The 26,936-nt window shown below is 44.7% G+C and overlaps 3 protein-coding genes and 1 non-coding gene across 6 annotated transcripts; 2 read left to right on the forward strand and 2 right to left on the reverse strand.

Moving 5' to 3' along the window:
• Positions 1-7,774: 7,774 nt before the first annotated feature.
• LOC133886757 (uncharacterized) lies at positions 7,775-18,959 on the forward strand. 3 transcript variants are annotated; one of them, XR_009903419.1, is made up of 3 exons: positions 7,775-8,083; positions 9,491-9,939; positions 18,303-18,959. XR_009903419.1 is itself a non-coding variant. In XM_062326573.1 (2 exons), exons 1-2 carry the CDS (start codon positions 7,890-7,892, stop codon positions 9,861-9,863), a joined length of 567 nt encoding a protein of 188 aa, XP_062182557.1. In that variant the 5' UTR covers positions 7,775-7,889; the 3' UTR covers positions 9,864-10,271. The 3 variants fall into 3 exon arrangements, 1 of the variants encoding a protein (XP_062182557.1); XR_009903418.1 differs by lacking the exon at positions 18,303-18,959 and adding an exon at positions 10,728-11,360; XM_062326573.1 differs by lacking the exon at positions 18,303-18,959 and having other exon boundaries at positions 9,491-10,271.
• Positions 15,465-15,603, reverse strand: LOC133887576 (small nucleolar RNA Z247). Its single transcript, XR_009903612.1, has one exon. It is a non-coding gene; the product is annotated as a small nucleolar RNA Z247 (small nucleolar RNA).
• An 18-nt stretch (positions 18,960-18,977) lies between the features above and the next one.
• LOC133886756 (uncharacterized) lies at positions 18,978-21,586 on the forward strand. The gene is made up of 5 exons (XM_062326572.1): positions 18,978-19,118; positions 19,381-19,533; positions 19,834-19,938; positions 20,041-20,169; positions 20,271-21,586. The coding sequence occupies exons 1-5, from the start codon at positions 19,034-19,036 to the stop codon at positions 20,459-20,461; spliced, it is 663 nt and encodes a 220-aa protein (XP_062182556.1). The 5' UTR covers positions 18,978-19,033; the 3' UTR covers positions 20,462-21,586.
• Positions 20,921-26,831, reverse strand: LOC133886452 (protein LIFEGUARD 4-like). The gene is made up of 3 exons (XM_062326155.1): positions 26,697-26,831; positions 21,194-21,268; positions 20,921-21,103 (listed from the first exon to the last, which is right to left on the reverse strand). Exons 1-3 carry the CDS (start codon positions 26,829-26,831, stop codon positions 20,921-20,923), a joined length of 393 nt encoding a protein of 130 aa, XP_062182139.1.
• Between the last annotated feature and the right edge of the window lie 105 nt (positions 26,832-26,936).

The following is a 26,936-nucleotide window of genomic DNA, read 5'->3' on the forward strand; positions in this document are numbered from 1 at the left end:
TAGGGGTATCTTATATGTCATTGTACATTAGGTCAACATATTTATTATGATTGTTATGGAATGCTCGTGGTACAACTCTATAGTCCGAATCGAATCACAAAAAAGCAACAACTTTACCTCCAATTTCTCCACCCTCCCCTCCCCTCTCCTCCTATCCTCCCTCTCTCTCGGCTGGGTTGGAAAGAAATGACACGCCGATGTAGGCAGGGCTGGCGCGAGTGGTTTTTATACCTAAAAGGTCTCGCCCGAACAGTGGACGGCACCTTTTGGGTGGGCCTACCATACGTCGCTGCGAGAAAAGTCTCGCTCGTTCAGCAAGCAAGAGCAAGGTCTCGCCCACTAAATGGGCAAGACCCTAGTCACCGTAATTTTTAATTTGTGATCGACTGGGCCCACAAGGTGTCATCCGTTTATGGGGCGAGATCTTGCTCTAACGAGCGACGGTAGCTGTCGGTGAATCAGGAACCGGGGGTCCCCGAATTCCGAGGCCAGGATAGCAATCCGCCACGTGGCGCCATCCCGCGGGGTCTCCTCCGCAAGGTAAAAAAGACTAAGTCCCGGGAGAGGGCGCTCGGGGCCACGGTCAGTGGTCCCGAGTACCCAGGTTCCCCGATGATCTGCGAAGTCTATGTGCCGGGAAGAAAGTGCTCGGGGAGGTATACGGTGACCCCCGAGCACCCGAGTCCCCCGACGACCAGGAAAGCTAAGTACCGGGAGAAGTGTGCCCGGGGCCGCGAGCGGTGGCCCCCTGGGCACCCAAGTATCCCGAGGACCCACTGAAGGAAGTTCCGGGAGAGAGTGCTCGGGGCTGCGTGCAGCGGCCCCCGAGCACTCGGTCCCCCGAAGATCCGTACAAGCATGCCTGTGAGAGAGTGCTCGGGGAGGTGAGGTGTCGGCCAGTTAAAGGCCCGATGCAGCATTTAAGAGTGCACGTGGCCTGTCACCTCCAACTGCTCCCGCCACGCTCGGTGTCAGTTCCTGCCATTCTGGCAGAAGGGTGTGGGGACATTAAATGCACGGGTCCCATCCCGTGCCATTCGGCATGTCTCGGGATAACGTCGTGAGGGCCGAGGCGTTCCGTCTGCCGCGCTGCTGTGGCAGGGGAACAAGACAGGGCGGGCACGCCGGGCCACTCTGCGGCTGCCCGATGGGCCCTCTTCACGGCACCCGTTGCCAGTGCATTTATGGTGATGGATGACCGGGCGCAGGACGCATTTTCCACCCCCGATCACTTCGCACAGATGCTATGATGACGCCATTTCCATTTATGGTGCCTTGGAACTCGTGCCCTCCCATTCGGGGCACGCTACTGCCGGCGGGTATTTAAGACAGTTGGCAGCAGGGACAGAGAAGAGAGGGGGTTCTGGCTCAGGAAAGGCTGAAGTAGTTAAGAAAGTAGAGAGGATCGAGAAGCCCAAGAGAACCTAAAGCCAACAGATACACACAGATCGAAGAACAAGAAGCCCTAGGCTCTAGTATAGACAAACATTCTTGTAACCAGCAACATCTTTGAGGGACATTCCCAGGGCATTTATAGTATCCATACAGGAGTAGGGTGTTACGCCTCCGTGCGGCCCGAACCTGTCTAAACCCCAGTGCATTTACTTCATTCCGTACTAGATCATTCCACCCCGCCAGCTATCGCATTTATACCCATTTATTTCTCCGGCAAACATATTCAGGATCATCCTCCGGCCGAATCTCTAAAAAGGGGTCCCTCAGGATCCCTGCAACAGGAGTTAACCCTCCGACAGTAGCATATTGTTGTAATTTTTTGAAACGGATGTGTAATTTTACAAATATTGAAAAAATACACAAAGAAATTCTGCATATACACACAGTTGAGGTTAGTGGTACAAATCGATGAACTTTAAGTATTCATCTATTTTTTTAGTTCAATTAATAACGTTATTTTTATTAAATTGAATAAATTTTTAAAAAATTAGTGTAATTGATTGAATAAAAAAGATCAATAAATACCCTTAGGTTAATTTGCATCCTGAGTTGAGGTGATCATGGAGTAGCGTGGGCTTGGTTTCGCTGAATATGGTGTAGCCTTGTTATGTAATCTCCTACCTGAATCGTCTTTTAACACATCAAGAAAGTTCTAAAAGTGAAGCATACATATTAATGCATATCATCTCTTGGCTGATAACTTTTTCCAAGTATAAGTTAGACACACATACGTACTTACATATCCGTATGAATACGTCTTAGAACATGTCTAAATTAGATTAGAGACATATCTAACCTCACATAGTGTATATATACATTTTGGCGATTGAGTGTATCTACGTGTGCATGTACTATTTCTTTATTAGATTTAATTTTATGAAAATATAAATACCCGTGTCGAATATATGACTCAAATCCGGGTGAGCTAGTTTCACCGTAAGAGTCCTAACCAACTGAGCTAAGAGACGGATTAAAGAATCATTGCTTAGGTTTGTCCTAAAACCTACACGGAGGCTGATATATACCGCACCGATAAGATACAGGAAAGGGACAACGTGAAACAAAGTCATAACACGGAAGTAAAAAATCGTATACATCACTCTCTGGAAAATGATAAGATACAAGAGAGGAACAACGTGACCATGACTTTATTACATGCACAAGAGAAGGACGCCCGCCGAATTCAGTCAGTCAACCTAGGTATGAGGATGACATGCTCGGTCGCAGTTGGCGCCTAATAATAAGCATCACCACACAATAGATCTGGTTTGTCAGTACTCTAGCTTTTAATTTTACATCAAATTTTAATATTATAAACTATAATAAATTAGTTTAAGTTACTATTTGTAGTCTAAAATAAGAACACGATAGATTATTTAAATATCCTTAGTGTATTCACAGCTCTAGACCTATAAATTTCTAAAGCTATGGATATCAATATTTAAAAATTCTTCAAACTAAAACTCTACCAAATATGTTCTTAATAAATCGAAACACCCCTAACCACATAGATGTTATTTCACAAAATCAAACCATCATGTATAAGAACTAGGGGCGGATTCAACCGGGAGCTTCTCTAGAAACACTTGAGAGCTCTCTAAACCCCTAAAAATTTTTAGCCATGGAAGAGGGAGAAAAGAAGAAGAGGAGGAGAAGGAGAAGGAAGAAGAAGAGAAAAAAAGAGGAGAAAGAAAAAGTTAAGATCCCTTAACATTTGATTTTGGATCTACCATTGATGAGAACTATGGTGACAAAAACAAAACTGAGCTAAGTGAGGTCTGGATACACACCTACATCGTTTAGGTTCGAGTATTCTTCAACTTAAATTAGATATTTATTTTTTTCTTAATAAAATACCATCTAGTTCCTTCTGTCTTCTTGTATCGTGGAATTTGGCAAATTAGTGGCATTTGTAGTAGCCATCGGGCAGGAGGATTGAGAGAAAAACAGCAAGAGGGAATAAAGGTAGAGAAGAAAGAAGAGAGAGTCCCTCAGGTCTGCATCCGTCACCGCCGTCTGGATATCAACGTCGGGATTCAGGGTATCCTCGGCCAGTTGAGGTTTTGCAGTTTGTTTGCGCTTGAGATGTTGGCGTTGGGCACGGCGACAAATCACGCGCAGCCTCCTGCCGGTTGCCGAAGGTGCCCAGGAAGCTTCACGGAACTTTGCGTTTGGACCGTTTTGCCTCTTGGGAACAAGGGTTGTGTTGGCTCTCTTTTTTTCAAGCTGGTCTTTTGACCTCTCTAGGTCACTACTTGGGAGAAGATATCTTCACTTAAAATCATCCTTTTTTTTTAAAGCTGGTTTTTTAACCTCGCTAGGTCACCATTGGGAGGAGATATCTTCACTTAAAATCTGAACTGATTAATAAGTCTGTCATATAAGATCTAGATAGTAGACAAATAGGGTCATGCACTATAGACAGTGAAATCTAAAAAAAAAGTCAATGCATTACACTCGTAGAAGGGGTATGATCTGAATAGCTCTGTTCATTTTTAGAAAAAGAGACATAGAGGGGAAGGGATTGGTTGAATAAACACGAACAAAACTTGTTGATGTATTCATATGGTACATGACCTTGATATCCCGCATACTTTCATTCTATATCACCATGCCTATGATCAGTGGCGGATCCAGACAAGCAAAGAAGGTAGGGCGAACTTTAAGAAGAAATTAAAAAAAATACCTTAATTAAGACAATTGGTAGGCGAGGCGAAAAGATCCCCAACATAAATTGATAAAACCATATAAACCTGCAAAATGAAAAAGAACCAAAGGTAAACAATACGCAATTATGCAAATATACCAAATGTAACCAAAGACAATAGAAGTAACTAAGTATAGAAACTTACGGAAACACAATCATTAATTATGTCTAGAACTAGAAGGCTTAGGCAAATTCATCTTCCTTGTTTTCATGTCTTGAAACCGGTTCTTAATGGCATTAGAATCTAGTCTTATGAATAAATCCTGCTCAATATAACACAACATCAAGTCATTGAGCCAATCATTGCATATCCTGTTGCGCAAATCAGTCTTGATGATGTTCATGGCCGAGAAGACTCTTTCAACAGATGTTGTTGCAACTGGTAGTACCAATGCTAACTCAATAAGGTGGTACACCAATGGAAACATAATATGTCTTTGGGTTTGTACCATTTTCGTTGCTAGACTTGCAAGATCATGACAACCAATAAAATCTTCAACTCTTCGAACATAAAGAATGAATGTTTCAAGTTGATCTTTTATAACTGCACGATCGCTGATGGAGAAATCTATGTCATATATCTCCGTAAGTCTAGCAATCTTGTGCACATCAAATTTTGAGAAACTATCTCTTAGATCAAGACAAGAAAAACATATAAGCAACTCTGAAGATAGCTCACTGAAACGATGAGTCATCTCTGTGTTTATAGCATCAAGAGCTACATAAAAGGTGTCAACACGATAATGATGGTCTTGAGTGACACTGATCTTACTTCGTCTTGATTGGCCCCATCTTAGTACTATTTCATCCATATTTGGAATTGGTATCTCATTTTTTTTACAAAATGTTTTGACTTCCGCAAACAATGGCTCCCAACCATGATTCCTCAAGTTAAGCAAACGTGCTTTCACATCAATCAGTAATGATATGGCCTCAACAATATTTTGATCCTTTCTTTGCAAGAGTAGAGATAACTCACTTGTAATATGAAAAATTTTCAACATCATCTTCATAATGAACACAAAGTTGAAGCTCTCTATTATTCTCATCAAACCACCCGCTGATGTTGGATTTCGGGCATCTTCCTGTACAAGCCCTAGCACCTCTATCACTGCAACCCACATGGATTCAATACGGATTAAAGTTTTGTAATGAGAACCCCATCTAGTATCCCCGGGTCTGGCCAAGTTAGTTTCTTGATGTTTCCCTCTTCCAGAAAAAATATCACCGCTATCTAACTTGGCCAATAAGTTTTCACGGTGCTTGCTAGATAATAAATCCTTTCTCTTGCAAGATGCACTAGTTGTGGTCACAATCATATTAACATATTCAAAGAACTCATGAATAGATGTGCAACTACCTACGATAGAAACGACTACCAATTGCAATTGATGTGCAAAACAATGGACATAGGAAGCATACGGGTTCTCATCTCTAATAAGTTTCTGAAGACCATTGAATTCACCTCTCATATTCGAAGCTCCATCATACCCCTGCCCTCGAACTCTTGCAATGTCCAAACCGTGTGTAGAAAGCAACTCAAATAAAGCTCCTTTCAATGCATCTGATGTTGTTTCTGTGACATGCTTAAGACCCAAAAATCTTTCCATAACCTTTCCTTCCTTATTCACGAACCTGTGCACCATCACAAACAATTATTACAACATCAATATATCACACACCCAATAATATCATAATTTAACAAATAAATAAGATCACAAACCTCACAATCATGGCCATCTGCTCCTTGATTGATATATCACGAGATTCATCGATAAGAATAGAGAAATAACCATCACCGATCTCTTTCTTTATCTCTTTGGTTATCTTCTGTGCACAACTCTTAGCAAGGTCCTTTTGAACTGACGGTGCAAGCATACGAACAATTTTAGGACATAACTCCTCAAATGCAATCCTCACTTCCTCATTTCTTTTTTTACCAATCAATCATCTCTAGAAAATTGCCCTTGTTCGATGAAGAAGAAGATTCATCGTGTCCACGGAATGCATGACCTTGTATTAGGAGATAGCTTGCACAATCTAAAGATGCAGTCAAACGGATTTCATATTTGGCTTCTGATTCCTTACTATGAGTCATCACCTTATATGACACACTAGCCTTTTGATTTTTGAAATCTTTGCATGCTGTTCTAGCTTTATTGTGGACACTATTAGGCCCACCAACATGTTCAGGTAATGATTTATATGCATTCTTCCAATTTCTAAATCCTACTTTTGAAAATACATCATACCCAAAATGAGACTCTGAGGGATCATATCTAAAAAGATAGCAATAGAAACAATAAGCTGCATCCTTCTCCACACTATATTCTAGCCAATCATATTTAGTAAACCATGCTGCACAAAAAGTCCTTTAAATCTTTACCAAACTGTTTTTTGGGAAAGTATGTCCAATTAGTTGAGTCGGACCCTTCAACACATAAGCTCTTCTAACTTCATCTCTAATATCATGATCAAATTCATCTATTAGAATACGAAGTCCCGGATCGGCAATAATAAACTCTTGCCTAAATTCTTTAATACCTTTGTATTCTATCCGAGAAGTTGCAGGAGCAGGAGTAACAACTACTATATCATTTTCTGCATCACAGTCTTCACTAACTCTACTCTCCCTCGTACTTTGGGTATTCAAAGATGTTGGTTTGAAAAATCTCTTCATTATTTATATCTTAATATTCTGCGAAAGAAATGCTAATGTTATAGGAGAAAAATACAAAATAGAATTCATCTATATGGATCAATTAATCTAAATAGCTCAATATAAAAATCTTAATTTATCATTTCACCTCACTGGATCCGCCCAGGCCCCTGCACAGCACAGCCCGTCGCGCGACCGCCCGTCGCGCCGCGCTCACGGCAGCCTGCCGGTGCCCGCAGCGCCCGCCAGCCGTGCTCGCGAGTCGCGGCCGCCCGACGCCCCACCGCCCGTCGCACTCCCGGCCGCAGCGCCCACCCACCTGGCCGCCCGACGCCCCGCCTGGCGCGTGGCACCTGCCCTGCCCGCCGCCCGGCCGCCGCAAGCCTGCTGCCCGCAGCCAGTTCGCAACACGCTAACACGCACTCGGGACTCGGCAGGGAGATTAGGGTTGCTGAATTTGTGGGCTGCGAAATTGCCTGGGCCACTCGTGACTCGACTAATGGGCCTCACGGAGTCACGGGCCAGGAGCTCGGGCGGCCGCCCAGGCTCACCCTGGCGGTGGATCCGCCCCTGCCTATGATATTAATTTCTCTCTTTTTGCACAATTTTGTTGCCTATAACGTGAAACTGGCTATTGTATATTATGGCAAATCATCAAAATTATGGAGTTTTTCTCCAACTCTAAAACCACAAGTTTAAACCATGTGCCCTTTTCTCTCTCTTTTTTAACAAACGTTTTGAACCGTGTGTCTTGGAGCAAAATGAAACACATTTTACTGTGCCTATGAACCAAGGGTGGTTTGGTAAAATTGCCACGGCAGCATATCCCCTTTGGAACCGGACTCGTCTTCCACGCAGTTTCCTCTCGTGGTCCACAACGCCACGCCAGCGTCCACTATCGTGCCACGTCGTCGTCTTCCTCCCCTACCTCCTCCTCCTCTCCTCCTCCCAGCTTTCCCCGCGCTTTATTAACCCACCAGGACCAAGGCGCCGAGAGAGAGAGAGAGAGAGAGAGAGAGGAGCAAGCCACGACCCGGCCAAGAACTCGCCCGAGAGGAGGAGGAGGGGATGCTTCCTGGCGTCGAGCTCGCGCGGCGGCGGCGCGTGCACTACCACGGCGACGTTGCGGCGGGGGAGCACCACCACCACGGCTCCCACGCCCAATACCACCACCATCCTGGAGGAGTGGCGGGGCCCGCGCTGGCGGCGCGCATACGGCTCGAGGAGAAATTGCGCGGCGCCGGGCCGCCGTCGCTGTCGAGGTTTGTTCCTTCCCCCCTCCCCTGTTCCTTTGTTTCGTTAAGAAGACGAGTGATTTAGCCAAAAAAAAAAAAAGTAAAAAAAAGGGAGGAAGGGAGAAGAACCGCTGATTGATTCCAGCCGTGGAACAAGGCCAAAGATTGCGTTTTTACGGGTTTTTTTTTTTCAGCTTGATGGTATTAGAAACGATTGGAGAAGAAAAAACGGGGTTCCTGAATTCGATGGCGATCACTAGGATCTAGCAAATTCCTTGGTTTCGATGAATTACTATTGGCTCCGATCCGATTCCAGCCGGTTCTCACAATGCCCTTCCGTGACGACGCATTGCTCCGTCACAATTCATACTAGAATCGGAATACGATGATGAAGGATCTGAGCTTGTCGATCCTCTGTTTCAGAAAAATCTAGGAACCAATAGGCTTCTGAATTGCAATTGAATAATTGCATCACACGGCTAAAGCCCCGTAGGATATATGTTTTTTTTAAAAGGATCGTTGTGTACATCGTTATACTAGTATCGCTAAATTCAAGCATAAAAAATGTGAAATTCATGCAAGAACTATCATGTCTAGATCATTTGCATCGTATAAACCGCTGAAAATGACATTGCTTACGTGGAACGCTGTTTTCGCTAGACCAGAGAATCCATGTGGGTTAGCCTAGCTATGAGCCAGATCAGTTGGATGATGGCATCCAACTTTCTGAAAATTCCCATGTTAGATCACAAACTGACAAAAGCGCACAATGATGTGTGTAGGGGATTTGCCAACTTATGACTTCCATCTTTGTTGGGGTTCGATTTGTTTGATCCCCAGAAGGTAGGCCAAACAGCATCAACATGCGAAAGGGGTGTCCCCTTTTTCCCTGGTTTTTGTGGCTTCTGCGTCACAAAATTTGGTGTGCACCTACCCCGATTATTTTCCATCGATCGCATGATGCGTTCTAGAGGATTCTAGTGTTCTCTAGCGCCTTTGTTGTTGTAATCTTCATGGCACAGTTCTTGATGGAATCTTGCATGCGTAGCATGGCTTCAAGTTGATATTGAATTGTAGGAGCCCCTAAAAGTTCACCCTAAAGAAATATTAGTTCCTTGCCATGTGATGAGAAGCAACTTTTCAGTTTTCACCGTTTGGATCTCAAGTAATTGATCGATTAGAGAGGTAATATAAACCCAGATTGGATGACTCTGCATTCCAAATTAGGTATGACACGTCAGCAGTAACCTACTGTTAACTGGACATTGAATCAAACTACTGCTTCTGAATGGTTCGAAATTGGTCAGTGTGTTTTCCTGAAACTCTTCTGAAATGTGCCATAATCTTGAACCATAAATACCAGTATGATCAAACTGCAGGTTGATTCTCCTGTGACCTAACAATTAGCTCCATTTCATGGTCGAATCAACGCAGGTGGAGCAGGCTAATCCGGGAGCGAGACGGGAGAGCAACGTCCAGACATAGAAATCGCCAGGAACAGCAGCAGCAAGAAGATATCCTGGCAACCGGCGCTGAACTCTGGCCGCCGCCGCCGCCGCCACCCAATCCAGCGATCCTGGAGGAGGCGGCGGCGTCGACTGGCCGTCGCGCCGAGCTGCGGCGGACGCTGTCCAAGGTCGACCTCTGCGCGGTGTGCCTGGACGAGGTGCGTGAGCGGCAGCAGCGGGTGACCAGGCTGCCGTGCTCCCACAAGTACCATTCGGAGTGCGTCCTCCCGTGGCTAGCCATCCAGCCGGACTGCCCCTGCTGCAGGACGCTTGTGCCGTCAGTGGACACACTCTCCTAGCAAGCTGCTGGTGGTGCAGACTTGACCTGTACTCACAAAAAGAAACAAACACAAAAGGAAAGCTGGTGCTGGTGAGGTGTGTCTATATATGTTATAGAAAACTATAAGTTGTGATATTTATTTTAAAAATATACAATTATTTTGATATATATTAAAAATATTATAACTTTCTTGTAAGTCTACATGTTAGTCCTCGTAACATGTAATAGTATGATTAACTATAAATTATGTGTTGCTAGAACATGATAGGTGGGTTTATGATGAAAAAATTATAATGTTTTATATGTATATGATAAAATAGTTGTAGGTTTTTTAAACAAGTATTAAAAGTTGTAGATTTTTATAAAACGTGTTAAAATAGTTGTAGGTTTTTGAAATATATTGAACTTCATGAGGCCTGGCCTTGCACCGTGAGGTTCACACAGCCTAAATGTTTGGCTATAACTCATGAAGAAACATTAAAATGAGGATATACACGCCTACGATCGAGTAAGACTTGACCAAAATCCTTTATAACCCGTGACGGCAAACAGGATCTACGATGGAGCTCAAAACCACATGCAAAACGTGTTCGGTCGCCTAGAAGCTCGAGAGTGTTGTATCACCTATCCGTGTAATTTACACGGCGTTTGGCCAGGGATGTAAGTGTGGCGTGCGTTTCATGTATCAACATAGCAATATCGCTAATTGCTTTAACGAGACAAAAGGTATTAAAAGTTAATAACGACAAATAGATTTTCGATGGCAAATCAAACAACGCCATTTTTCGCGTCGAAAAGCCGAGATAACTCCCGTGCGTGCCAACTGATCTCCAAAAGAACTGACCTTTTAAATTGTGCCGGTCCGCACGTGCTTGATTGTCAGCTATCAGGTACGGACGCATCTTCATCGAGCGGCGCTGCCTCATGCACTACTACGGCAGCGACGCTTTGGAGGTGGTGACCGGGCGACGGGCCTCTCCACCCCCGTTGTGTCTCCGGCGCGGACGGCCAGCGTTGTGGCGGGGCGGGCCAGCACGCGCCTCGAGGAGAGGCCGCTGGCCCCGCCGTACAGGTCAGTCTCAAGGTGACCTTCTCCGCCCCTTGATGCCAGCTTTGTCGGTGGCGGCTTGGGCGGGACGAACTAAGACCTGACCTTAGGAGGCGGCCGCGTGGGGCGCGGCAAGCGGTGGGGGTGGGCACCGGGCAAGGACTTGCCTCGGCGGTTGTGGGTCAGGAGGAGGCGCCGGCCGCGAGTGGCGCATGCGCTGAGACCGGGCTAGGGACCGCGAGTGTGCTGTCGTAGTAGGCGTCGCCCGTGCTCTGCGCGGTCTGCCTCGAGGAGGTGCGGAGCTGGAGCGAAGCGGAGGTGATGAGCCGACGACGCTGCCATGCTCACACGCGTACCACCCCGGCCGGCTGAGCATGGCTCGCCGTGCACCGCGCCTGCCTAGGCCACCGTGCCATCGCCTAAGAATTGAATTGAGATGGAGCAGAAGCGTTCCTTTCATGTTACACAGCACTACCATGTTCTTGTTTATTTGGAAAATTGTGACTAGGTATTTAAGGAGAATGTTGCTCAACTGCCTCCATTTTGGATGAGAAAAAAAAACTTGCTCTACTGCTTTTCTTTCACTTAGCATATGGCAAAATCTTTTTTCTCCTGGAAAAATACGCCTAACAAACTTCATGATTAGACTTCATTTTGAAAGAAAACTTTTTAGGAAGCGTTAAACCCTCTGGGGCCACGTCTATTTATTTATACAGCTAGGAACAGTCCCTAGTTACAATTTGTTTTGATGACGTGAGATCTCTTTCTATCTATACATGAGTACAAATCAATCTAAAGCAGATCTCTGGATCGGTTGACAAATACATGAGATATATTTCCTATCTAACAGCCTCCCTCAATCACAACTTGATCGGGTTGAGATTGTTCTTGAAGTTTGCTAGATCTCAAGCTGATAGAGATTTCGTGAATCCATCTGCCACTTGAACCTTTGAGGCAACAAATCATATATCCAACAATTTCCTTGCTACTCTTTCTCTCACAAAATGGAAGTATATCTCAATATGCTTAGTTCTAGCATGGAACATTAGGTTTGCAGAGGGATAAGTAGCTCCTAAGTTATCACACCAAAGACATGGTACCTGAGTTGAAAAGACTCCAAGTTCTCGTAACAATGATTGGACACAAATAATCTCTGTTGTTGCATTAGCTAAGGCCTTACTCAGCCTCAGTGCTTGATCTAGATACTTTGGGTTGTTTTCTGTCACTCCATGAAATTAGACTTGGTCCAAAAAATACTGCAAAGCCTACAGATGATCTCCTATCATCCAAGCACCCTCCCAGTCTGCATAAGAAAAAGCACTCACCAAAGAAAATGCAAATTTTCTTATAGACAATCCAAACTCCAAAGTTTGCCTTATATATCTTAAAATACGTTTAACTGTTGTCCAGTGCATAGTAAGGAGCATGTAAATACTGACATACTTTATTAATAGAAAATAATATATCTGGTCTTGTGATTATCAAATATTAAAGAGCCCCTACAATGCTCCTGTACCTTGTGCTACCTTCAGCACTTGGGGATCACCAACTTGCCCAGACAATTTTTCTGAGACTGAAGTGTTGGAGCGGGTTTACAATCTTTCATGCCCACACAAGTTAGCAATTCTAAAGCAATTTTTTTCTTATGATAACAAAATTCCACCATAATCTTTCTTGACTTCTATGCCCAGGGAGAAATGTGGATCTCTTAGATCTTTTAGTGCAAAATCACTGCTTAGATCCTTCAATAATGCATAAGTGGCCTCCCTTGATGAACCAGTCACAATAATATCATCAACATAGATGAGAACAAATATAATTATGCCAGACTTGTTATATATAAAAAGTGGTATGTCGGCCTTTGATGGTATAAAACCAAGATCCTGTAATTTTTCACTTAACTGAGAATACCATACTATAGAGACTTTTTTTAATCCATAAATTGTCTTGTCAAGTCCGCATACATGATGAGGAGCATGAAGATTAACATAGCCTAGTGGTTGTTTTATGTAAACCTCCTCTTCCAAAATACCATGAAGAAACGCATTTTGTACATCCAACTGCCTGAAACTCCATCCTCTTGACACAGTAATAGATAAAACAAGACGGATAGCCACAACTTTAACTACTGAACTAAATGTATCTTCATAATCTATGCCATACCTTTGTTTAAATTCCTTTTCTACTAATCTGGCCTTATATCTTTCAATTGTGCTATTTGCTTTCTTTTTGATCCTGTATACCCATTTGCAATCAATCAAATTTTTACCTTGTTGCGGAGGTACAAGATGCCAAGTTTTATTTTTCATAAGTGCACTATATTCATCATCCATTACCTTCTTCCATCTTCGGCCATGTAATGCTTCATGAAGATGACTTGGTTCTCTTGTTGAACTGAACATGCCATATCTTATTTGACCATCAGTAAAGAATTTAGGTTTAAATATACCACTTTGTAGTCGGGTCTTCGGTCTGTGATTAAAAGCTTGCAAATTCTAATGATCCTGCACATGTGCATGCGGTGATGCTGGAGTAGTGAGCAGTGGAGACGCTGGCGTAGAGGATCTAGAGGCAGCTGACTCCAAGGTGGATTATTGGCCCAGTTGTGCTCCATCTAGCCAACTAGAAGGTGAGCCTATTCCAACAGTCGGACTCCCAGGCGCCAGAGAATCGCCGTAAAAATTAGTGCCACCCTGGGAGTTAGTCGCATCAGCAGAGGCAGGCGAACCAACCTCGATGGGCACGCCAGGAGTGCCATGAGCTAAAGGTGTTATTTCATGTACCATTTGACGCTGTATTTGAACCAAATCTTCACCATTTGATACCAGATTTTCTCCTGAGATCTGCATGTTGTCATCACTATCAACAATATTAGGATGTATAGACATTTGATCAGTGCAATATTCACCCCCTTGATCAAATACCGAATTATTAGTCAAATGGGAAGGAAGAAGGAGAATTTCCTTGCGGAGATGAGCGCCAGCGTTGGGATGAAGCTTAGAGAAAGGAAAAACTGACTCATCAAACACCACATCTCTAGATATATAGACAGGACCAGAAGAGATGTTAAGACATTTAAAAACTTTGTGAAGAGGACTATAACCAAGAAAGATACATTGCTTAGAGTGTAAGGCCAATTTTTTGGGATTGTAGGGTCTAAGATTTGGCCAACAGGCATAATCAAATATTCGAATAGACGTGTAATCTGGTTTTTGCTTGAGTAAGCACTCAACCGGAGTTTGGAAGTCAATGGCTTTGCTCGGCAACAAATTTATAAGATGTGTTGCGGTAAGGAAAGCTTCGTCCCAAAATTTTAGAGGCATGGATGCATTTGCTAGAAGAGCTAGTCCCATCTCAACTATGTGTCTATGTTTTCTTTTTGCAGCTCCATTTTGTTGATAAGCATGAGGACATGACACGTGATGAGTTATTCCAATCTTTTGGAAGAAGGCATTTATTTCTCATATTTACCACCACAATCAGTTTGCATGGTGATGATTTTAGTGCCAAATTTTTGCTCAACAAGATTTTAAAAATTGTGGAAAATATGAAACAAATCAGATCCAAGTGTATTTGCTATATTCAGCAATAAAGCTCACATAGTAAACATGTCTTCCAATAGAAATTGGGGCAAATCCCCAAACATAAAAAAAAAGCTCCAAGGGAGAAGAAGACACACTTGTAGATGTAGGATAAGGCAATTATGACTCTTAGCCCTTTGACAGGAATCACAAATTGACTCAACACTAGTTTCACCCAAACAAGAGATATCATTATTCTTAATAATTCGATGAATAATAGGAAAAGCAGGATGACCTAGTCTATTGTGCCACTTTGCTAGAGACGGCTTGGTGGCGCTATAGACCTGTTTATTCATTCTTGGACCTGAAAAAGATGAACCTACGGGATAAAGGCCTCCTTCACATCTATCTCGAAGAATTATTTTCTTCGTTGCTTGATCCTTGATCAAAAAGAAATTAGGGTGAAACTCAAGATAAGCTTTATTGCTAGTGGCTAAACGGTGAACAAAGACAAGATTCTTTTTGGTACTATGAACATGAAGAACATTATTAAGATGAAGATTACGAGTAGGGGCATGAATAATTGACTAACCAACATGTCTAATTCTCATACCTGCACCATTCGCAGTATGAACTTGATCATGACCATTGTACTTATATCTGATCGTCAACTTTTCTAACTCTCCGGTGATGTGATTTGTGGCACCGGTGTTGGTATACCAATTTGTATCCACACCATAGGATGTCACGACCGCCCTTGCGACCTTCTCCTCTGGTTGGAAACTAGGGTCAAAGTGCTTCCAATAATTGAATGCGATGTGCCCTGATTTGTTACACAACTGGCAGGTAAGCCTTTGTCCGGAGCTCTGGCCTCCTTGCTTTGGTGCCCCGTTGCTATTGTTGCGGCTGCCACTACATCCACGTCCGCGGCAACTGCCACCATGTCCTTCACAGCCTCATGAGTTGAAACTGTTGCGTCCTCTGGATGCTGAGTTGGCAGAGGTTTGAAATTGCCCTCCAATGCCAGGCCCCTGAAGAAGCTCAAGGCGTGTATCATAGGAGAGCATCTGAGCATATAGATCACTCAGAGAGATGGGGTCTATTCTACCGACGATGGAGGAGACAAGTGGGTTGTAATCCATATCCAACCCTGCAAGAATATAAGAAACCATCTCCTCCTCGTCAAGCTTATTCCCTACAATGGTGAGCTCATCACCTAGGCCCTTCATCTTATTGAAGTAGGCTGCAGTTGTCATTGATCCCTTCTGAGTGGTGGCAAGGGCGATCCTGATATTGGTCACCCAAGCACGAGATTGAGAGGAAAACATGTCCTCTATTGTAGTCCAGACTTCAGATGCAGTTGTCATCGTGGCAACCTGCATAAGAACCTCCTTTGACAAAGAGTTCAGCAGGTAGCCAAGAACTTGTTGATATTGGACGATCCATTGGATGTACGCCAGATTGGTCACCGTCTGGACATCCTTGCTGGTGGTCTTGTTATCCACCATGCTGTCCTTGATGACGGTGATGGTCTTCTCATGCGCAACAACCAACCCATCAAGGAAGTTGGTCAAAAGAGCACCACGAAGGGCCGAAATGACCTACGCCTTCCACAGAAGATAGTTCTCCTGACTTAATTTCTCGAAGATAGGAGGACCGAGATGAGTAGATGTAGATGAGGAAGATGACGCTATGGTAGTTGGATTTGTTTTGTGGAAGAAATGCTCTGATACCATGAAATAATTTTTTTAAGAAAGCGTTAAACCCTCTCGGATCGCATCTATTTATTTATACAGCAACGAACAGCCCCTAGTGTGGCAGTTACAATTTATTTTAATTATGTGAGATCTCTTTCTATCTATAGATGAGTACAAATCAATCTATAGAAGATCTCTGGATCGGTTGACAAATACATGAGATATATTTCCTATCTAATACATTTCTCTAAATATGTAGATCGTTACTTGACCAGCTTAACCAACTTGCAAGTTTAAACATCACTTGACTGATTAAGCCCTTGTATGCCAGCCTCAACAAGTCACCGTGAACAAATCGATCTGGCCCTGTTGAGCCCAAAGCCCCAAATCCTGTCTTGCACAGGTTGGGCTTAGGTACATAAAAGCCCAAAATGAGCTAATCCGAGTTTTGCACTTGGACTTTTGTGTGATAAGCATTTCAAAGGTCATTGTTCGTACACGATTGTCTAGCACGTTTAGAGGGCGACTAAATGCTAGTCGAGAGCTTGACATCTAGTTTAGTCATGACTTAGTGTCCTATCTAGATATGTCTAAGGGAATGTCTAGTTGATAATCAGCTATTTTTCTTTTGAAATGCAGTCAAATTTCTCAGCCAATAGGGAAATAACATGTAATCAAGCACGCTTTTTACATAAAAAAACTGACAGAAATAATTTTTATTGCAATCACGAACAATCAGTAAAAGATATTTGATACTTGACTGATTATTTTAAGGTTTCAATCAACTTTTTGGCTGCACCATCATACATAGTGAGCTCCATATATTTTTGACATGTAGGTAGTGCATGTGACATCCCATTTGTAGTAAGTGGCACCCAATTTAGACCTTTTTGGAATTTGTACAAGTCCCTCTCAATGGATGGAAATATGGGTTACTCAATCAACCAAACACAAAATAGAATTAACAAATGAACATAAAAATTGATTAATGAACTGTTACAAAAAGAAAGATGGAAAATAATTATATTCCAATTAGTACAAAGAAAATAATAGGATTAATGAACTCCTAAAAAACAAAAAACTAATCCTCAGTAACATACAAATTGATGGGATTAGTGGTACCATAAGAAAAAGAAATACAAGAGGTGATATTGGAAGGAAAGGAGAACTATTTTCATAAGATGGCAAAGAAATTTGAAATTAGTGAACTCCTACAGAACCAGATGACATTTTTTTGGAAAAAAAGACAAGAAAAATATGGGATTAGCAAACTCTTAAAAAGTAAAAAACATAACACCATTTTTTCTTAAGGAAGACAAGAAAACATGGGATTTTTTAAGCCCCCAACCCCCCCCCCCCCAAAAAAACCGACATAAATAAAAATACCAATAGGCATCCTTATATTGGTCAACAGTTGATATAAAGAAGGTAACGTATAGGAAACTTAGAAGTTGTGGTGATAAAGTTTAGAATTTACAACACTATTTTAACTGCAAGAAATATTTACAATAACCTTTCAACAGTAAACCTGAAAGGAGAAATATTAACAATACCGTTTGCAAGAAATATTTACAATCCTTATATTCAGCTAACGAAGTAGCTAAATCTGAAAGGAGAACCGATAAAAAAAACTGAAAAGACGAAATACACATGCCAGCCGAAAACAAGAAGCCCAAGACACGCACAAAGCCGGCCCATGATGCGAAACCAGTCAGCCCAAAAGAATCAACCCAAGGGGAGCCTGAATCATAAAGCAAATCCAACAGCCGAAAAAATAGCTAGCTACTGTATTGCAGCTGTGTATGTCTAATGTGTCCAGACGACGACTAGATGCTAGTCAGAGGGATCGTATGTCTATATCTAGCATCTTGATGAACATTGTCAAAGGTAAAATTACCTAGGTTGTTCAGCCCAGCCCAACAATTTTAGGCTCGATGAAGCTTCTGGTTCGAATGGAACGTGCATTTCCCAGCCCGGCTCAACCCAGGTCCAGCTGAAGATTTGGTCAGGTCAAATTCTACCGAGTCCTTTCGTAAAAAATAAATCAATCAACCAAGTCCGTGAATTACCACATAGGCTAAGTTGTAGAGCTGAAAGATAGCTCCTCGTAGTCCCGTACATTTTCACATTTTAAACATTCTGCCTATACAGTGTCTGACATGAATATGGACTCCGTTTCTTTCATTTCTCAGATCATTGCATCACTAAGAACTTAAACAGACCCAAACCTTCCAGAAGTACCAACACGGAGAGTGAAAGTGAAAGATCAGGCGCCGTCGATTCAAGAGCCAACATCTAGATCTAAAGCTTCCTATAAGGTAGATCTTTCAACTCTGAAGAAGGGGAAAAAGTCACAGGAATCCGGCAAAATTGACCTGACTGGGAAACACAGGACACAGCTTCGATCAGTCCCCATGTTCTAGATGAAATTAGCCTTCAAAATCTTCTTGGGCAGGCAGAGGCCGTCTCAGGGAGTTTATATGACTCAGCTCGAGAACTAGACTGGACTGTGGAGAAGCCGTCAAGTCTGAAGGTGTCATCGTTTTCTACACAATGTGGCTCCCGTTTTCGTTGCGCTCTTCTTCAGGTTTCCATCCACGAAAGCATGCCGAATTGATCGGTCCGGCAGTCAATCACGATTGGCTTCATCAGTATATAAGCTGTCGCTGCGATCATCCTTGCGCTAAACTGCCCAAAACCAGCCAGCCAGCCAGCTGCATCCTCTTTTTCTCGCCCTTCCATTTAATCTCCAAGAACACAACTCTACTTTTTAGAGAGAGAGAGAGAGAGAGAGAGAGAGAGAGAGAGAGAGAGAGAGAGAGAGAGAGAGAGAGAGAGAGAGAGAGAGAGAGAGAGAGAGAGAGAGAGAGACTGAAGAACAAAGCACAACAAGGCCGGAGCGCGTCACTGTGAAGGAGAAATAATGGAGTGTGGTAAGCTGATTCTTGCGCTGGTGTGTCTCCAAGCCGCCATAGCTGCCTTGCTGCTACCCCATGGAGTTTCTGCAGGTGATCCTCTCAACAACGTTCGCAACACGGGAATTTCTGAAACGTATCTTATCTCGTGAAACTCCCGGATTCGATTCACCCTTAGCCTTCTCTCTCTCCTTCCCCCCTCTTCAGATGGCTTTTCTTTTTCTTTAACGAGCTGGGAGATTGAAACATAAGCGACTGGGTTCAGTTCGGACTTCAGAACTTCTGATAGCCCAGATTAAACCTGTCGGCAGTTGTTGATTCCTTCAGCTGACGATCGGTTGATGTATTTCTGCAGATGGCGAGTGCGGCAAGGTGAAGTGCGGCATGGGGACGTGCAACGAGTCCAGCGACTACGCGTTCGGCTTCGCGTGCCAGTGCAAGCCCGGATGGAGCCGGAACCACCTCGGCGACGTGCAGTTCCCCTTCCTCCCCTGTGTCATCCCGAACTGTATGACAATCAAATTTCTTTTCGAGAACGCGCAGTTTTCAAGCAGCCGTAACTCGTTTCTCCCAGGATTTCAATTTGGTTTTACATTTTTTTTCATTCATCTGTGAAAAGACCAAAATTTACGATAGTTTACCGAAGTTTTAGTTATTTTTCGTCCTCTGCTCCATGGATTCCCATGTGTTAGCGAAAGAAAATTCCGAAATTACATAATTCATTTCGCTTCGGAATTCCCAAAATTCATGAAATTTTAACAAAATTTTGTGAATTTTAATCCTTGTCTCTCCTTCCTTCCTCTTGCAGGCACCATCAACTACTCATGCCGGGACGGGTCGTCGTCCCCACCGCCGGCACCGTCACCGCCGCCGCCGGCAGTGCCGCCACTGACGAACCTCTCAACCTTCGACCGTAATATCCCTCCCCACTCAAATCCACGCACTACCATCACGTTTTGTTTTCTCAGTTGACCAACTCCCGCGCCAACTGAACCTAGCATCTCTCGATCGCCAGCGTGCCTGATGCAGTACTGCGGCGACGGCGGCGACTGCGAGAAGGCGTCGGACTTCACGCACCGGTGCAGCTGCCGCGACGGCTTCACCAACCTCCTCAACGACACCTCGTACCCCTGCTACCAGCAGTGTAAGCAACAATTAAAACACCTTCTCACCTGAAGCCTGAAGCTGCATGGCGCATGTACGAGTTGACCGACGCCGGCTCGCCGGCGGCTGGTGTTTGATCAGGTTCGCTGGGGTCGGACTGCAAGGGGCTAGGGATCGAGGTGTTCAACGGGTCGACACCGAGCTCGTCGCCACCTGCGCCGGTCTCGTTCACCGTCAAGAAGTCCGGCGCCGGAGCTTCCGCCGCGCCAGCTGACAGGCTGCTCGTGCTCCTCTTGCTGGTCTCCTCCGTCTGGAGCCAGGCGATATGGTGAACAAGCTGACAGGACATCAAAACTGATAGCCAGAAACAGATTTCACATACATGAATTCTATTCTTTTCCCCCTTCAATACAACCTTTTTGTTAGGAATATTTCATACATGTGGTGCTGATTAGGGAGCCATACAGTCCCATTTTTGCATTGGATTAGAGCGCGTGTAAAGTTAAGCATTCCAGAGAAATAAACCAGCTACTAGTGTTAGCCATCTGCAATGAATTGCAGCAGAAATTCACAGACCAATCCTACATGCCCGGGAGAGATCGGCCTGCAGCGCTATGGAACACAGGAGAACAACCAACACAGAAGCAGCAACACATTCAGCAGAAGAGAACAGCTGCTAGTCTGTGCTAGAGCATTGCGAGAACAAGCGATTGGCGAGTGTTCAGCTACGTGATCCGCCATGTACTGGACGAGGGAGGAGAGTCAGGGGGTGAGGCGAGTGAGACCGGCGATCACTGGACGTTGAATGAGAGCTGGGCCATCAAGAGGTTGATGACGTCCAGGTAGAGGGAGATGGCGGCAATGACGTACGTACTCTCGCTGTACGTGTGGCGCTTGAGCAGCAGGCTGGTGTCGGAGATGATGAAGCCACAGAACACTAGGGTTGCGACGAACACGTAGATGGTCATGCCGACCTGTCCCGTAGATTACACCGGAAGTCGAATAGGTGGCACGAGGGAAAATGAATCTGTTCAAAGGAAGACGGTGCTGCAGGACAGGAAAACCTGAATGGCGATGTACACCAGCAGCACGAGGAGGCTGGTGAACATGAAGGTGAACTCGAAGCCCCTCTTGATCGCCTAGAATGTGAAAAGGGTGAGGCCAATGACAGCAGATGCTGTGAGGATCGCAGCGTGCAGAACCACAGTACCTGTTGACATAACACAAAAAATACAGTTCATTAGCCATAAGGATAAAAGGAGACAGCTCTGTAAAGCACTAAACGGACTATGAAAAGTAAAGCATTAGTAACTGGAAAATATTAAAAAAAAAAAAAGTATGCCTGGAAGGCTGGAAGTTGCAGAAATAAGATTTACTTTACATCTAGAACCTGTCAGAAGTTAGTTGGATTCATTTCAGATCTATAGCTGTTCAATATAGAAAATGTGAGCCATGGATTTCATCACAACAAAAACACAAATAGGGCAATCTCAACATTAAAGATGTCTAAATGGGCTGTGCCTACTGGACCGGCTCGAGACACGACACTGTAGGCACGTGTCTGGGCTGAGCGCGTGGCACGGCACGGCCCGGCTGAGTCGGGCTGGCACGGGCACGGTCCAGCCCAGGCCGGCACGATCCGACCCGACTATTTTATATTTTCTATATATATTTTAAATTTGTAGCTATTTTTTTTATCTATTTTCTATATATTTTTTAATTTTTTAGCTATTTTTTTTTATTTTTTCGGGCTGACTGTGTCGACGAACCACCCGTGGCACCGTGCTCGCCGGGCCGACTGTGCTCACCGGGCCGAAATCGTGCCCGGACCGGCCCGAATGGCATGGTGACCGACGGACCGTGCCGTGGGGCAAGGGGAGGCACACGAGCCAGCACGGCACGGTCCGTTACAGTAGCTGAGCCATCTCTGCTCATCATCCAATAAAGATAGCCATTTTCAGCACTGAATCTCAGTAGAAAATAAAGATAGCAGGTAATCAAAGAATGACAGATACACTAAAGGTTCTGCAAGAAGATCTGGATCCAGTTGTTTGATCACAAAGTACAGAACTATAGAGATCATGTAACAGAGATTTATACTAATCTTCAAAATGTAAAATTAACATCTTATTAATGACTGTTACCAAAACCAATTGGCCCATTAAAACAGTAGTACACTAGATGGTCTGAATTGAATGCATGGAAGCACAGAGACAGACGAGCGATAGTACAGACAAATACTAAACAGTAGACATCACATGTCAATTAGTAAAACTAAATTGTGATGTTTAACTGTTGTGCAGCTCACCCACATGCAGGCATGCAGCCACAAGAAATGAAACAGGAAATGTAAATGGAGTCAACATACGATATGTACCATTGCAAACTTTTGCACTTTCTAACAACAAGAATAAGAAATTGTAGAATGCTATTTTGTCATCAAATACGTACACATATAAAAAAAAAAGAGAGAGAAGGAATAGAAGTAAACCAATGGGCTGCCTTCTTTTCTCCCGTCTCGCGCATGTCAGCCCATATGCATTTGCTTTTGCTTTTGGGCCAGCCCATGCCCTTCTTTTCTTTCTTTTTTTTTCTCAGCATCACAAGACAGCAGCCACGCTCATCACCTACCTCCAGCCACCGTGCTCTCTCTCACAGACTAAAACAAACTAGCCCCAAAATCTCTGCCGAATCAAACTCGAAGGGGAGGTCATCTAGAAGCTAGCACACGAGATCCTTATCCCATTTGACTGAATCCCCTTCCATCTCTATCGCGATTCGATTTGAACGCGGATCAGATTGACCTCCGCAACCACCGGCCGTTCTCCCCAAATCCCAACTAATTTCGAATTTATCTCCTCGGTGGCCCTTTTGATCTGTGTCTATATAAGCAATAGAAGGGCTAGACCAAGGGGGGCGCGCAAAGAGAGGGAAGGGCTGAGCCCCTGCCCCCTGCCGCCGTTGATGGGGCTCCGAGGACAAGAGAAGCTGCTCGCGCCGTCCCTGCTGTGCTCGCGCTGAGGCACTGCTACGCTGCCACCGCATACCGAGGAGACGACCAGGCTGTGGCCCTGCTGCTATTTGTGCTTTGCCTCCGTTCCGCACCGCTGTGTGCGAGGCACCGCCATGCTGCTGAGCGCCCGAGCGCCGTGTCGCTGTTGTTGTTGGCTGGCCGTGTTTGAGCCGCCGCCGTCGCATACTGAATTGCCGGCATGAGCGCCGTGCTGATGTGAGTGCCTTGCCACCGTGGGTATGCGTGTTGTCGCCACAGTGCTGGCCGGCGTGTGTGGTGCTCCTGCGGCCTTGATTGTTTGGCCGGCGTGCATAGTGCTGCCGCTGTTGTGCTCTTCATGTGTGAGCCTGGTCACCTCTTTTGATATCTGATTGCTGTTCCACGTCGTTGTGCTTGTACATAAGCCCGGTCGCTATAGTTTTGGCCACAACAAATAAGCATGAATCTGCAACAACAAAGTGCATGACCTTTGCACATGCCGACATACAAGACCCACAATTTCAATGGAGAACATGCTGTGAGCAGCAAAGATACGTAGGAGCAAAAGTCTTTACTACAGGACCATGCATATATGCAGCCGTGTGTATAGGAGAGCAAGTCATTTGCTTCTTCGTTATTTTTTGTGTTATCCATGAGAAAAACTCAATATGAGGGCCATTAGATTATGCCAAGTCGAACTGGGCAACCGAAGTCCGATGTAGTTGGCCGTCAGCCTGCTATCATCTCTTACAGCTGCCTATCTGCTACCACCGCACGGCCCCAATAATCTCACAACACCGCGACCTGTTACACGGCTTGTTCTTTTGTTGTCTGGCCTTGACCAGCCCCAGACTTCACCTGCAAGCTCGTTTGCTTGCTCTCCAGCATTCCTGAATAATTCTAAGTGTCACATATCAGCTTACATGTCAAAGAAAGATCTGAGTTTATGCATGTATATGCTACCAGAGAAAGCTAAGCCAGCATATATGCGACGACTAAGGTCGTGGAGATGATCTCATCAAGAGACTACACTGAGAGAAATCTCCAAATTATTGCATGAGCATAATGCTGCTACTACCATACATCCGTTTGTCCGTGCTGTCAAGGGCGGTGTACCACTTGAAGTCTTCTCATTTCTCTCTGACCGACAAGGCTGTGACTTTTCCTTTTTCGTGACCGACGAGGCCGAACACTCTTTTCGAGATTCCATTATGGGATCCGTACGATGAGGCCCTATATATTTTGCTAGAGGCCGAGGAGGCTTTGGCACTCCACATTTCATGCATTATATTTATGCATACTCGGAGACAACTCCTATTTTAGAGACGATGATCATTAAGTAGCTTAATCGGAGGTGGTCTGCAGTCCAACATTATGGATGTAATTAACCGGCGGCCTTATGAGGCCACGGGAACCAAGAGCCATGCAATCGCCAGTTAATTTAGTCGGATGTACTTGGCATAATGTAAAGCGTGAGAAATTGTACTTTGTAATTCTATGATGAATGAATAAAGTGGTGTTTTCCGTATTTCACATTTGTGTATTTATTTAATTCGTATACGATGGTATACTGGCATGCCCACAAATATTACATACAAAGTTATATACACAATTCGACGCGAGTTTCCTTTGCATAGAATGGTGATGGGTGCCCATGTAAGGACAAGGGCGTGGAAGCTGTTGTTGAGCCAAAAATCTTTTGTGGGTCACGCGGCTAGTTCATTCTTTCCCGAGTAAACACGGTTGATTATTCGTATTTGCTCATCTATATCTATACTCTTATAAAATTATGAGTTGTAGCAGATTTGATCGATCTTCACTGTTTATCTGAATTGATCAAACGGTCATCGTGCAAAGTTAGACTCATTCTTCCTTCAAAAAATACATTTAATCTTTTATTATTTATCTTTTATATATTCTAAAAATGCATTCAATATCTTATTTTCCTTCTATTTCTACATGTTCAATATTTGTCTTCCATAAATTCACCGTCGGGTTTCTCCAAAGAGTGCACCGTCTCCCGCACTTTGCATATAGCACTGGGTTTCTATAAAGGATACGTCACCGCCCGCACATCGCCTTCACTACCATCTTCCACAGAGGTCATGTCCGTCACGCTATCTTTATACAAAGGTACTACGCGAGAATTGTTTTCATACCTTTATAAAATCGGTTATCATTTTAATTCTCCTCACAGCGTTGCTATGAATGATAAACTCTTGATGATACAGTCCCCTCTTCCTTTAGGAAATTACATGATAATGTTGTGAATTTCGTGTATATAAATATCTCTTTTGTTATTTTTTTTTACTTCTTCAGATTACTATATCCTAGAATGATTCTATGTGTGTGAAATACGTGCGCAGTTGCTAGTTGTTGGGGATAATCTCCCGCCACCTCTACCTCGAAGGGAACCGCGAAGTCTACTGGAGATGCTGCGTGATAGCCATTGTGCTTTTGTTGTAGGGAGTTCATCTGTCAGCGGCGAAGATCGTGGAGCAACGTTGGTCGAAGGGTGCAGGCCCGCTCGCATCTTCGAGTTCCCGAACCAGCGAAGACGAAGGCTCACGACCTTCGACTGACGGGCGAAGCCCAGGTTTGCATTCCGCATCATTCGGAGCAGGCGAAGACGCGAGCTGACCTTCGCCGAGGGGTGAAGGCTATCCGACGTGCGTTCGGGCGAAGGAGGCTTCAGCGCTCTTCGGAGGGATGAACCACCTCGGCACAGTGGGCCCGACTATGGTCGCCCTGGGTACTGCTGTAATTATGCGATCATGCTCATTTGTACCATAATACCCCCGGATATTCCGGGAATGTAGCAGGTTAGGGGGTAAGATGTGTAAACGGCACCTGTGGTCGCCGGGTACGGGCTATAAATAGATCCATAGTGTAACCGGAAGGGGTATCAAAAAACTGTTCCACCTCCAGTACGTGTCATTCTGAGGAACCTTCGATATCTCCGTATCCAAAGGTCCACCTTGTCTGGGAACTCAATCCCAATAGTTGGCGCCGTCCGCGGGATCGAACCCACGAAGGTATGACACCCAAGAAGAAATCGAAGCCAACTGGAACGGCGGAGGCATTACCGGAACCCCCAGCCGCGGCCGAGCCTTCGGCCGATAGACCCACTTCGGCCATACCAGGATCAAGTAATGCTTCGGCCGGGGGGGGGGGGGGGGGGGCTTCGGCCGGATGAGAGCGGCACTGCAAAGTTGAAATAGGACCACAACAACCCTGCGATGGCCGACAGGGTGAAGCACTCCGGGTTGGCACGGAGCAAATGCCGGTCATGGAACCAATAGATCGCACTCGCTTCGATCCTCTAGAAAGAGAAGGCGAAAGGGAGCGAAATGAAGAATGGGAGGAACTCAATGACTTCGCATAGTTTGAGCACGAGGAAGAAACAAATGAAGAAAGAACAGCAAGGCTAAAAGCCGAAGAGTTGGAAAGGCAGCTAGCGCAGAAGAAGCGCATGTTGGATGGCTTGGCAGCGAGTCGGAAAGCCGCAGAGTACCGAAGGCGGGCAGACGAAGCAAGAAAAACATTGGAAAAAATCTAGGAGGAAATCGATATACTCCACCAAGCGGAGGGCTTGTCTCGCCGGCCAACGCCGCCGGGAGACTTGATACGAGCTTCGCAGGAAGTTCAGCGAAGATCTTCCACGGGAGATCCGGAGTCACCTCTGGCCATGGATATGCAAAATCAGCCATGGCCGCCAGGATTCAAGATGCCCAGAGTGGTTATGTTTGATGGAGAATCAGACCCCAGAGAATTTGTCATGAGTTTCGGAGCAGCTGTGGAGTCTGCCGGAGGGG

This window comes from Phragmites australis, chromosome 12, assembly GCF_958298935.1.
Source record: "Phragmites australis chromosome 12, lpPhrAust1.1, whole genome shotgun sequence".
NCBI classification, from domain to species: Eukaryota; Viridiplantae; Streptophyta; class Magnoliopsida; order Poales; family Poaceae; genus Phragmites; species Phragmites australis.

Bases quoted from the DNA above. Each gene is read 5' to 3' on its own strand.
- LOC133886757 (XM_062326573.1), top strand. From the start codon at position 7,890: ATGCTTCCTGGCGTCGAGCTCGCGCGGCGGCGGCGCGTGCACTACCAC. The intron at 8,084-9,490 runs GTTTGTTCCTTC...GAATCAACGCAG, and splicing joins GGGCCGCCGTCGCTGTCGAG to GTGGAGCAGGCTAATCCGGG.
- LOC133886756 (XM_062326572.1), top strand. From the start codon at position 19,034: ATGGAGTGTGGTAAGCTGATTCTTGCGCTGGTGTGTCTCCAAGCCGCC. The intron at 19,119-19,380 runs GTGATCCTCTCA...GTATTTCTGCAG, and splicing joins ACCCCATGGAGTTTCTGCAG to ATGGCGAGTGCGGCAAGGTG. The intron at 19,534-19,833 runs GTATGACAATCA...TTCCTCTTGCAG, and splicing joins CCCCTGTGTCATCCCGAACT to GCACCATCAACTACTCATGC.
- LOC133886452 (XM_062326155.1), bottom strand. From the start codon at position 26,831: ATGGCTGATTTTGCATATCCATGGCCAGAGGTGACTCCGGATCTCCCG. The intron at 21,269-26,696 runs GTATATCGATTT...TTCACATTCTAG, and splicing joins CAAGCCCTCCGCTTGGTGGA to GCGATCAAGAGGGGCTTCGA. The intron at 21,104-21,193 runs GTTTTCCTGTCC...TCTACGGGACAG, and splicing joins TGGTGTACATCGCCATTCAG to GTCGGCATGACCATCTACGT.